The 13,312-nt window shown below is 35.5% G+C and overlaps 1 protein-coding gene across 6 annotated transcripts in view; it reads right to left on the bottom strand.

Moving 5' to 3' along the window:
- The window catches only part of TASOR (transcription activation suppressor), a 55,043-nt gene that overhangs the window by 25,735 nt on the left and 15,996 nt on the right, over positions 1-13,312 (bottom strand). For all 6 annotated transcript variants that reach the window (XM_023620243.2, XM_023620246.2, XM_070237345.1 and 3 more), the window contains exons 8-11: positions 12,171-12,202; positions 11,341-11,446; positions 10,406-10,509; positions 10,222-10,325 (exon numbers count right to left, since the gene is read on the bottom strand). In XM_023620243.2, coding sequence (XP_023476011.1) covers positions 10,222-10,325; positions 10,406-10,509; positions 11,341-11,446; positions 12,171-12,202 — 346 coding nt within the window. The remainder of the gene's footprint in view (positions 1-10,221; positions 10,326-10,405; positions 10,510-11,340; positions 11,447-12,170; positions 12,203-13,312) is intronic.

Here is a 13,312-nt window from a genome sequence, read left to right as displayed (position 1 = left end):
GGAAGAAGGAAGGCACAGTGAATGCTTAATGGGTGTTGAAAATGCCCTGGAATTAGATAGTGGTGATGGTTACACAACATTGTGAATGTACTAAAAATCACTAACTTGTACACTTTAAAATGACTAAAATGGTGAATCATTTCAATAAAAAAAACAACAAAGAGGGGCTGGCCCGGTGGCGTAGTAGTTAAGTTCACATGCTTTGGTGGCCTGGGGTTCGCATGTTTGGATCCTGGGCACGAACCTAACACACCACTCATCAAGCCATGCTATAGTGGCATCCCATATACAAAACAGGAAGATTGACACAGATGTTAGCTCAGCAGCAATCTTCCTCAAGCAAAATGAGGAAGATTAGGACCAGATGTTAGCTCAGGCACAATCTTCCTCACCAGGAAAAAAAAAAAAAAGAGAATACCAGAATATAACCTCCACCTCCTAGAACAATGCCTGGCACATAATAGGTACTCAATAAATATTTCTGAAAGAATTAAAAAGAATCTGTTCATTAAAAAAAAATGATCAGTGTAACATATTGTTGCCTGAAAAAAGCTTCTTATTGAAAAGAATGTACGATAGGGTCTCATTTTTATAAATAAATTTTTTAAATGGCATATACAAAAATGAAAAAAAATAGGTAGATTTCAGAGTCAAATATACCTTTTAGAAATCAAAAATACTCTCTGTGAAATTAGAAACTCAATGAATGGATTAAACAGTAAATTAGACACACCTAAAGACAGATTTTGTAAACTAGAAGACAGCCGTGATGAAAGTACTCAGAATGCAGCAGAGAAACTGAATGGAAAACACAACAGAGGTTAACAGACATGGAGAACAAAATGAAAAGATCTGCCATATGATGCTTCAGAGTCCTAGAAAGACAGTCTAAAGAAAATGGAGAAGTATAATCAGAGAGATAATGACTAACAATATTCCCAAAATGAAGATACAAATCCACAGATATGAAGGAGAATACATACAAAGCTGGAAAAATAAGAAGTCTACTCCTAGATATATTTAAGGTAACTGCAAAATACCAACAACAAAAAACTAAAAAAGCAACCAGAAAAAAAGATGACCAACAAAGGAACAGTAATTAGACTAAAGCTGACCTTTCAATAGAAAAAGAAGCCAGAAATATCGTAGTATAGTCAAAGTGCTAAGAGAAAATGGCTGTCAACCCAGAATTGTGTACCCAGGATCCAACAATTAAAGAATATGTTTTTTCTCAAATACAGAGCAGGTAGTACAAAAACTGACCACAAAGTAAGTTTTAAATCAAGTCTCAATAAATTTCAAATAATCACCACCTGTTCTGATTACAATGGAATTATAATATAAAAAACAAAAAGACAAAAGTATTCTCATACATTTGGAAATTAAAAAACATTAGGGCTGGCCTCATGGCCCAGCAGTTAAGTTCGGGCACTCTGCTTCAGTGACCCAGGGTTCACCAGCTTGGATCCCGGGTGTGGACCTACACACTGTTCATCAAGCCATGCTGTGGCAGACATCCCACGTATGAAATAGAGGAAGATGGGCAGAGATGTTAGCTCAGGGCCAATCTTCCTCAGCAAATAGAGGAGGATCAGTGGCAAATGTTAGCTCAGGGCTAATCTTCCTCAAAAACAACAACAACAACAACAACAAAGACATACCTATAAGTCATGTGTCGAAGTGGAAATCATAATGGAAACTAAAAATTACTTAGAACTGAATGATAATAAAAATACTGCATATTAAAATGCATGGATGCAATTAAAGCAGTACTTGGAACTCAAAATTCATTGACCATTTTTCCAACTTAAGAAGTCGGAAATAACAGAATAAACCCCCAAAAAGTAGAAGTTAATAAACTAAAAGCTGAATTTAATAAAATAGTAAAACAAAGATGCAACAGAGGGTCAAAACTAAAATTTGGTTTTTAAGACTAATAGACAAACCTCTAGTGAAAGTGACTAATGAGAGAAGGCATAATAAAAATACCATGTAAAAATGCTCACAGCAGCTATTAAAAAGATACTATGTAAATAATTCTATCTCAATAAATTAAAAAATAGAGGAAACGAACAAATTCATAAAAAACAAACAAAACCATAATATATCCAAATTGACCCAAGAAGAAATAGAAAACCTGAAAAGTTTAACTATTAAAAGAAATGGAATCAGTACTTTAAAACCATCCATAAACAAAAGACAACACAATTTTGCAGTTAAGCGATACCCAACACCCAAAGAACAGATTACGTTAATCATATATATATCCATCTCTTGCAAAATGAGGAAACACTACCCACCTCAATTCTGGGAAGCTACCATAACCTTGATACAAAAACTAGACAAAGGCAATATGAAAAGAAAAACTGCAGGTCAATCTCACTCATCAGCACAGATACAAAATTCCTAAACAAAACTTTCACAGTCCAAACTGCACATTTATTAAAAAAAAATGGGGGGGCGGGATATTCTAAACCAGCAACACAGGGGTAGTTTAACACTGGGAAAAAATAAATATAATTCATCTTATTAAGTTTATGGGATAAATACTATGTGTAATGGTTAATTTTATGTGTCTGAGCAACAGATATTTAGTCAAACTTTATTCTGGGTGTTTCTGAGGGTATTTGTGGATGAATTTAACATACAACTGGATAGACTGAGTAAGGAAGATTGCCCTTCCCAATGCGAGTGAGTCTCATCTAACCAGCTGAAGCTCTGAATAGAACAAAAGGCTGACCGTTCCTGGAGAAAGGGGAAATTCCTCCTGCCTGCCTGCCTTCGAGCTGGGACATCAGGTTTTTTTCCTGCCTCTGGACTCAAACTGAAACATCAGCTTTTCCTGGGTCTCAAGCCTGCCATCATGTGAACTGGAACCATGGACTCTCCTGGTGCTCAGACACTCGGACTCAGACTGCAACTATGCCATCAGTTCTCCTGGGTCTCCAGCTTGCTGACTGAAAATCCTAGGACTTTTCAGCCTCCTAACTGCATGAGCCAATTCTTTATAATAACTCTCTTTCTATATACATACACATCCTATTGGTTCTGTTTTTCTGGAGAACCCTGACTAAGATACCAGGTATAGGCACACCTCGTTTTATCACATTTTGCTTTACTGTACTTCACAGATACTGTATTTTTACAAATTGAAGGTTTGTGGCAACCCTGCAGTGAGCAAGTCTATCAACACCATTTTTCTAACACTATTTGCTCACTTTGTGTCTCTATCACATTTTGGTAATTCTCGCAACATTTCAAACTTTTCCATCATTATTCTATTTGTTATGGTGATCTGTAATCAGTGATCTTTGATGTTACTATTGTCATTGCTTTGGAGCACCACAAACCATACCCACATAAGACAGTGGACTTAATCGATAAATGTGTGTTCTGACTGCTCTACCAACCAGCCATTCTCCCATCTCTCTCCTCTCCTGGGGCTTCCTTATTTCCTGAGATGCAACAATATTGAAAGTAGGTCAACTAACAACCCTATAATGGCCTCTATGTGTTCAAGTGAAAGAAGAGTCACATATCTCTCACTTTAAATCAAAAGCTAGAAACGATTAAGCTTAGTGAGGAAGGCAGGTCAAAAGTCAAGATAGGCTGGAAGCTAAGCCTCTTGCGCCAAACAATTAGCCAAGTTTTGAATGTGAAGGAAAAGTTGAAAGAAATTAGAAGTGTTAATTTAGTGAACATACAAACGATAAGAAAGTGAAACACCCTTATTGCCGATGTGGAGAAAGTTTTAGTGGTCTGGATAGAAGATCAAACCAGCTACAACATTCCCTTAAGCCAAAGCCTAATCCAGAACAAATCCCTAACTCTCTTCAATTCTATGAAGGGTGAGAGGTGAGGAAGCTGCCGAAGAAAAGTTTGAAGCTAGCAGAGGTGGTTTCATAAAGTTTAAGAAGCCATCTCCAAAACATAATAAGGTGAAGCAGCAAGTGCTAATGCAGAAGCTGCAGCAAGTTATCGAGAAGATCTAGCTAAGATAATCAATGAAGATAGCTACACTAGATTTTCAATGTAGATGAAACAGCCTCATATTGGAAGATGTCATCTAGGACTTCCATAGCTAGAAAGAAGTCCATGCCTGCCTTCAAAGCTTCAAAAGGCAGGCTGACTCTCTCTTTAGGGGCTAATGCAGCTGGTGACTAAGTTGAAGCCAATGTTCATTTATCATTCTGCAAATCCTAGGGCCCTTAAGAATTATGCTAAATCTACTCTGCCTGTGCTCTATATTGGAACAACAAAGCTTGGATGACACCACATCTGTTTACAACATGGTTTACTGAGTATTTTAAGTCCACTGTTGAAACCTATTGCTCAGAAAGATTCCTTTCAAAATAATACTGTTCACTGATACACACTGGGTCACCTAAGAGCTCCAATGGAGACGTACAGTGAGATTAATGCTGTTTTCATGTCTGTTAACACAACACCCATTTTGCAGCCGACAGATCAAGAAGTCATTTCAACTTTCAAATCTTATTATTTAAGAAATACACTTCATAAGACTATAGCTGCCACAGTGATTCCTCTGATGGATCTGGGCTAAGTAAATTGAAAATCTCCTGGAAAGCATTCACCATTCTAGATGCCATTAAGAACATCTGTGATTCACAGGAAGAGATCAAAATATCAACATTAATGGGAGTCTGGAAAAAGTTGAATCCAACCCTTATGGATGGTTTTGAGGGGTTCAAGATTTCAGTGGAGGAAATTACGGCAGACATGGTAAAAACAGCAAGGAAACTAGAATTAGAACTGAAATTGGAAGATATGACTGAATTGCTGCACTCTCATGATAAAACTCTTAATGGATGAGGAGTTGCTTCTTATAGATGAGCAAAGAGAGTGGTTTTTTGAGATGGCATCTATTCCTGGTGAAGATGCTGTGAAGACCATTGAAATGACAACAAAGGATTTAGAATATTACATTAACTTAGTTGACAAAGCAGCGGCAGGGTTTGAGAGGACTGACTCCAATTTTGAAAGAAGTTCTACTGTGGGTAAATTGCTATCAAACAGCACTGCATGCCTCAGAGAAATCATTTGTGAAAGGAAGACTCAACCAACTGCAGCAAACTTCACTGTTGTCTTATTTTAAGAAACTGCCACAGCCACCCTAACCTTCAGCAACCACCACCCTGACCAGTCAGCAGCCATCGCATCAAGGCAACATCATCCACTAGCACAAAGATTACAACTCGCTGAAGGCTCAGATGATGGTTAGCATTTTTTAGCAATAAAGAACTTTTTAAATTAAGGTATGCACCTTGTTTTTTTAGACATAATGGTACTGCACACTAGACTACAATATAGTATAAACAACACTTTTATATGCACTGGGAAACCAAAAAATTTGTGACTCACTTTATTGCAGTGGTCTGAAACTGAACCCGCAATATCTCCGAGGTAAACCTGTAACCATCTTCATAAATGCAATAAATAAATAAATATGCAATAAAATTAAAAATCCATTCATAGTTAAAAAAATAAAGAAGGAAAAACTTTAACTGATAAACGTATCTATGAAAAACCTACTGCAAACTTCCTACCTAATGGTTAATGTTAGAAGTGTTCTTTTGAAAACCAAGAAGAATGCCTACAATCACCATCTTCATTCAGCATCGTATTAGAGATCCTAGATTGCACAGTAACAAAAGAAAAAGAAATACAGAGCCTAAAGACTAGAGAGGAAAAACCAAAATAATGTTGCTCCCAGATAAAGAAATCTATGTAACAATCCCAAAGAATGTACAAAAAAAATTAATTATTCAAATTTCATATACTGATCTGAGATAAAATCAATATTTAAATGTCAATTACAATTCTATATACACAACATGCAGAAAATGTACTGAAATGGAAAGTATTGTTTACAAGAGCATAAAAAAATATAAGATGTCTAGGGATAAATCTAACAAAAAATGAGCAAGACCTGTATCCAGAAAATTATAAACCTCTATTAAAAGAATACCCTAAAGAAGTAGAGATAATCTTGTTCATGGGTAAGACAGTATCACAAAGATGTCAATTCTCTCAAATCTGATCTACAGATTTAACAAAATTTCAATAAAAAAATTCCAACAGGGTTTTTGAGGGGGAAATAGGGAGGGACACATAACAAACCGATCCTAAAACTTTTTGAAAAAAGCAAGCTGATTCTTAAATTTTCTGGAAAAAAGCTAAATCTCAAATACCAAAACACTCCTAAAAAGGATGAAAAAAGCATAACGAGAGGCACTCACAACTAGAATATACAACTATGTACTGGGGGGCTTTGGGGGAAGGAAAAAAAAAAAAAAAGATGAAAAAAGTGGGGCAATTTGCCCTACCTGGTATCAAGACTTCTTAGTGGAGAAAGGACGGACTACTCAGTAAATGGTTCAGGAACAACTTGTTATTCATATGGGAGAAAAAAATGAAGTTGGATTCCTATAGTATATCATGCAAAAACAAAAAAATATGTACATATGTATTTTTAAAGTTTTAAGTGTCAAAGGCAAAGTCATAACACATTCAGAAAAAAATATAGGGCAGAATCTGTAAGACCTAGGGGGAAGGAAGAATTTCTCAAAGAAGTCACAATCAGTGCTTAACATTCAGGCAGATAAATTCAACCACATTAAAGTTAAGAATATCTGTTCTTCAAAAAACACCATGAATAAAAAGTAAAAAGGTAAGCACAAATTATAAAAAAGAAACAAACTGTAGCACACATAGCTCAGCATTAGTACCCAAAATATAAGAATTAAGAAATTAATTTTCAAATTAAGAAAACACAAGCCACTTGAGGAAAAGCAGGCAACTGAACATTAAAAGATGTAAACTTATGGAAGGATGATCAACTCTTCATATTTCAGGAAAATACAAGCTAAAAGCACGGTAAGATACTATTTTACACCTACCAGATTGGCAAGATTTTTGCCAAAGTCTAACTATACCAAGCAATTGTAGGTATGTGAATTAACAGGAACTTGCTGGTATTGGGGGGTATAAATTAGTACAACCACTTAAAACAATACGGCATTATTCTTGTAAAGCCAGTCACGTGCATATATTATGATTCAATAATTCTACTTATAGATAATAAATCTAATATATTAGACATATACTTGAGAGAAAAAAGTCTTGTACATGTACACCAAGAGATATGTAGGCGAATGTTCACATCACAGACAATATTAGAATTTAGGGACATCTCATTTTTTTTTTTTTTTTAAGGAAGATCAGCCCTGAGCTAACATCTGCTGCAAATCCTCCTCTTTTTGCTGAGGAAGACTGGCCCTGAGCTAACATCTGTGCCCATCTTCCTCTACTTTATATGTGGGATGCCTACCACAGCATGGCTTGCCAAGCGGTACCATGTCCGCACCCAGGATCCGAACCAGCAAAATCCGGGCCGCCAAAGCGGAACATGTGCACCTAACCACTACGCCACCGGGCCAGCCCCTCATGTTTTTTTTTTAATATTAAAGTCGGCTTTAAGAATTAACTTGACTTACCACCAGCCAAAAGAGAGCTCAATATATTTTCACTTACTTCATAAATCTCCATGTGGGAAAATAAACCATCCCTGGATTTCTCAGTGCTCCTGAAAAAAGTCCTAGCCTATCAATATGCAAAAACGTATATGATATAAAGACAGGGAATGTTTGCTTTCATTTCCCCCGGATATATTTTACTCTTCGCATACCTTAAGAATTAGATCTGTAGCCAATTATCTAGTTAATTGCCATGACCCAAAAGAATAATTAAATTTCTCTTATTTTCTTCTGAGTGCCAAGTACATACACAAAAGAGCCAAGAGGTTACAGCACAGATTAGGTTCCTAGGTCAAGTCCCAAGAAGCAAGGAAGACTAAAGAGCTATCTCCCTAGGTATTTACATTTTAAGGAGGAATGAGTCCTAGGAATTTGGAGATGTCTTTAGATGCAAGAGGGCTACCTGGCTCCTGAAGAGATTTTATTTATTTACCAAAGGGTTGAAGTTAATATTCATTACATTTTCAAGAGGGCCTTTTCAGGAGGGGAGGGGTAATACCTGACTCCTTCCCTTTATAAGCAAAGAAAAATCATTTTTCCTCATCTCTTGCCTATTAAGTGTCCAGCTACTTGCACAGGCTAATTAACCTATCTCTCATTGCATTGCCCTAAGAGTAACGACTAGGGCAAAGGAGGGCCAATACATTTACTACTTAGAGGTCTTCACTAAATCTATCTCTGATCCAGAACACCTCGCGTATGTATTCAAGAAAAATTAAGAACCGAACAGCTCCCAATGCACCTCCCATTATCATGATAACCATGAACAAAGTAGCTATAGTTAGGATAATTCCCAATGAGGTTTGCAGGAAAAAGGATAGCTACACAAAACACCTAGGTCCACTAGATTTACGCAGAGTGAACTGTGGAATGCCCATGCTCTCTGAGATGTACGATCTTACTTTATTTCTTGATTCTGGGAAGACCCAGTCCTCCATGAACCTAATATAATACTTGCTCAGGTGAAGAACAAAATGCCAGTATCCTTCCTATCCTGAATCTCACTATTAGGAACTGAGCAGATATTGTACTTTTCTGATAAACCCCTCACTGTCCAGACTCTCAATACTCATTCTCTGAAATGCAAGAACCGAACAGATTTGGATAACTCAATATCCCACTATATCCAAACCTACCATCTAAACTTTCATTTTCACTTTCTGAACTCAGGAATTGAATACATTTTGATCATGAGAACACTTGTATTACAGACAGGCTTTCAGAAGGTAACAAAAAACAAATATAAGATTATGTTCATATGCAGTGAATGTCGTGTGTGTGTGTGTGTGCACACGGGGGTGTTCTAAGATGTCTAAGCCCAAAAGTTTCTGGCAGGTTAGTCAAAAAATTATTGCTAGGTATCCACCAATTCCTAAGTGTATAAACTTGCCTAAAAGTTTCCTATATAATGTGACTCATCTACAAACAATGGCATGATTAAGCAAATATATAGGAATACAACAAAATTCTATGTAGCCATTAAAAACGAAGTTGCAGGTTCTGAAAATCACTGATACAAATCTCCATTTGACTACCTGGAAATTGAGTGTCAATAAAACGAGGAGTAAAAAGAAGTCAACTGCTGTAAAACTTGTATTAAACGGCATACCTGTGCAAAAAACTTCTCTCCCCCTCCACCGGAATATCCCATCAACATTTAAACATGAGCTCATCTATCTCATGTTAATAAAAACCTTGGAATAGCCACTCTCCTCTGCAACCACCTCTTCTCCTCTAACTAAACTGTACATATTAGTATCACATATTCATTTTCCATTTATTCCTGAACCGATCACAATGCGATACCCAACCTAATCCCTCTACTCAAACTTGCTATACTCAGTATCTATTAAATTGGATACTACCTAGTAAATATCTCTTAAACCAATCTCTTTTCATATCATCATTCTTACCTTTCTCATCCAACTCACTGTCATCCTCTAATGTAATAGTTTCCTACCTCATCCCCCCTTCTCGATTCATTCTCTACAGAGTAACCAGGGTGAACTTTCAAAACACAGATCTGATCATGTTGCATACATAATCAAAACCTCATTCCAACTCCCTTTAAAACCCTTTGCTCTTAGGATCAAGTCCAAACTTCCAAACATTTGAACATTGCCTGTATGACACAGCAGGACACAGCACCCTACAGACTTTTCCAGCCTCATGTTCTACCACTTTCCCTCAACTATTGTAGTGTTCTTTTATCCCTTCAACCTCTCCAGGTGCCTTACTATTTTTGAATCTTCAAATATAACACTGTCTGTACTGGAACAAACCAGATCTATCTAAGTAACTCCATTCATCACACGGTACAATCCAGGAGAAGAGTTTCTTTGTCTCATTCTTTACTGAACTATATACCCTGCATCAGAAAATGATATTCAATAAATATTTGTTGAATATCACAGTCATAATCACACGATACAATAAAATTACTTCATGGGGAAGACTAGTCCATAGAATGTCTAGTGTCATGGTTAAAAATAAGAGTACCAGAGGCCATAGTAAAACTCTGTTAACTAAATGGTAGCAACAAAGACAGAGACCTTGTGGTACCTTCAGAGGCAAAAATGAAATGAACCAAAATATTAATATGACCACTTATTAATATGCATATTTCTAAGGGAGAATGAGGAACATTTTAAAACCTTTCACTCACAAGTTTTTCTTTCTCTAGTTTTTGCAGTAAACACTCCATGTTACTTCCAATTCTTGTCTTTTCTACAACTTCATAAAGGCTGCAATACATTCCATTCTTCAAAACTGACGTAAGAAAAAATACATAGTAAATATTCAAATCAAGTCTGCTTCTTATATATTTTAGTAAAATTAAATTACTTTACCTTCATTTGGACCTAAGTATGTTTCCTTATAAAACAATGCTGGAGGGATTTTCTGTTTCAGGTGATCAATACTCATAACTGTTTCAACATCTAACTTTTCAGGACTGAAAAAAAAGTGAAAAAGCACAGTTGCCTTACCTGTATTTTTAACTCATACATAACTTAACAGCAATGCTCTCTCTCTCTCTCTCTCTCTCTCTTTCTCTCTCACACACACACAAGTATCTTGACAGAAAACAAAAGAACTTATTTATTAATATTGCAATTTATTCTAAAGAGGATTTGATATGGGAAATCCAGATATATGCACAGGTAAATAGATAGCCTGACAATATTACGAACCTTTCCTCTTTAAGCCAGAAGCTAATTCTGTACGCCAATTTTACTAACCACACAGGATAAAACGTTGTCTTTTTATTAAACAATTTGAGTATGAACTGTTAATCTTCAAACACTTATGAAGGCCCATAAGGTTTACTGTGGCGGTAGCAAGAGATCATTTGAGACCTTTCTATTCCAACATACACTGCACAAGACTGAAAACAGCCTATAAATTTTAACTTAACTCACCACATCAAAGCTGTTTATAACAAACAACTGATAACTTTTAAGTGTATCATGTTCGAATTGCTAAATGAAAAATCTAATTAGAATAAAACTTTGAAAAATCAATTTTAAGATTAAATATCACTTAGAAAAAGTTTTATACCATAAATATGTATAACTAGTGGCCCATCCTCAAATGAAGACAGAAAACAGAGCTCAGCTTGCCAATTAAGTTTCCAAAGTTATCAAACCAATCTTTTTTAAAACAAACTGACATGTATATTTAAGTTCTTACAGACCAAAGTAAAATTTAAATATAAGGAAAAAAGCAAAAGAAGGAACTAAATAATTAGCAACCACTAATTGCTATTTTCTTGTAATATACTTACAGCTTGATAGGCAAAAAAGCACGAGTGGCTGATCTCAGAGAAATGTAACACAAAAGCTTTCCTTTATTTAAAAGCTGTCCTTTCCACAGGGTGTAGTTATATTTATCTAAATAAAAAGAATAATGACACAATTCAGCCTCTTGATAGCACAGATACAAATATGTCTTCACCAGAAATAAGAGGAACAACATCTAAAAAAAAGGTTTAAGTACAACAACAAAAATCTGACGTTCTATTTACAGGAGAGTTCAAATATTAGGACTTTTGTTTCAGGTATCTTTTCCCCTACAAAATTATTCCAGCTGCAAAGAATAATCAATTTGTCTAAATGTCCTCATATCAGAAAGCTGCGGATCAAAGAACACAGTTACTGCTCTATTTTCCCCAAAGAGGAGACTATATTAAATCCAGTTAACTACACGAATTCCCATAATATCTCATATCTTCTACTCACTTTCTTTTCATTGTGGACAATCTTGAAAACAGAAAATATTACTATAGCTTTAATCTTCTCTATCTCTTCTAAATCCTAAACTTCAGATGAATTAAATACTTTTAAAAAGCTGAGTTGTGAAACTTGCTTTATTTTTTACCTTTATCAATCAAAAGTGCTAAAACCAGCAGCAGCAGCAGCTTCTCAAAGGAAACCTTATGCTTGGTCAGGCAAATGTTGATGTTACAAGATAACATGGCCTCACCCTCTTTTTCATACTTTGCAGATTCTCATTCATTATAAAAATAAAACAAAGCACTTAATTTATTAATTTTTTACTACATATACTTATTCTTTTGATTTATAAAACTAAAGGAAAGAAATACAAGAATCTTACCTGTGTTTCTATCTGCATTAAAGCTGTTAGATCTACAAATAAATTTTTAAAAAGAGAAAAACATCACTGATGGGTAACAACATGAAAGTTAACATTCAGGACCTTGACATAAGTGCCTTTTTTAACGGTATATTGTGCAAGAGAATTAAATCCTTCCTCCAAGTAGGAAGAACAAATTAATTACTTAGTACAACATTTAATAAATCCAAGTCTACTTGAAGAAAACAGAACTATTTACTTGGCTTGAATTACCATATTTGCCCAATTTAAGAGAGCTATTTTTCCCAAAAATATCCATCAGGAAAGAATAGAGTCCATTAAAGTTTCTGTCAATTATTTTATTTTGGTGATGAGATTCAAAGAAATAGCCTCAATATATATTTAAATACATTCATTCATCACTCAATAAATATTTACTAAGCTCCTATTCTTTACCATGCACAGCTCTAGGTAACAGAATTACAGGGATGAACAAAACCCCTGCCTCCATTGAGCCTACAATCGCATGAGGAAGACAAACAACAATCGAAACCTAAGTTATAGTTTACTAGCTGATCATGGTTTTAAGTGCAATGGAGAAAAAGAAAAGAGTTTTAAAAAAATCACAGAAACCCTCATCGATGAGCTCACTTATAAAGAGAGATCTGAAGGAAGGGTAGGTATAAACCATGCAGCTAATTGGGGAAAGAGAGGGAATAGCAAATGCAGATGCCCTGGAGTAGGAGTATTCATGGCGGCATTCAAGGTACAGCAACATGTTCAATCAATGCTCATTTTAAATGATATGGAGGTCAACAGATGGAATCAAAGAGGAGGCAAAAAAAATTGAGTCATTATTCCTGGGGAGTATGACCTCATAATTATTAAGTGCTGGTTCTCTTTTAAAGATAACTGTTGAAAGGCACTATAGTAAATGTATCATAGAGATCATAAACATAGAGCCATAAAAAAATTGAAAAACAAAATTGTTTAGATATTATGTGATTCAGTACTTGTGGCTGTGCACGGTTTCCAGAGCTATTCACTGACATAAAAAAAGGGCTGGATCTCAAACAACTGAAATGATGAGATGATTTGATCTGGAAAACTGATTAAAGAGGCCAACCTCAAAAAATGTGTATGTTTCATGAAACGTGGCTTTT

This window comes from Equus caballus, chromosome 16 (assembly GCF_041296265.1).
Source record: "Equus caballus isolate H_3958 breed thoroughbred chromosome 16, TB-T2T, whole genome shotgun sequence".
NCBI classification, from domain to species: Eukaryota; Metazoa; Chordata; class Mammalia; order Perissodactyla; family Equidae; genus Equus; species Equus caballus.
Note: the sequence above shows the minus strand (reverse complement) of the source record. Positions and strands in the feature narration are given on the sequence as shown.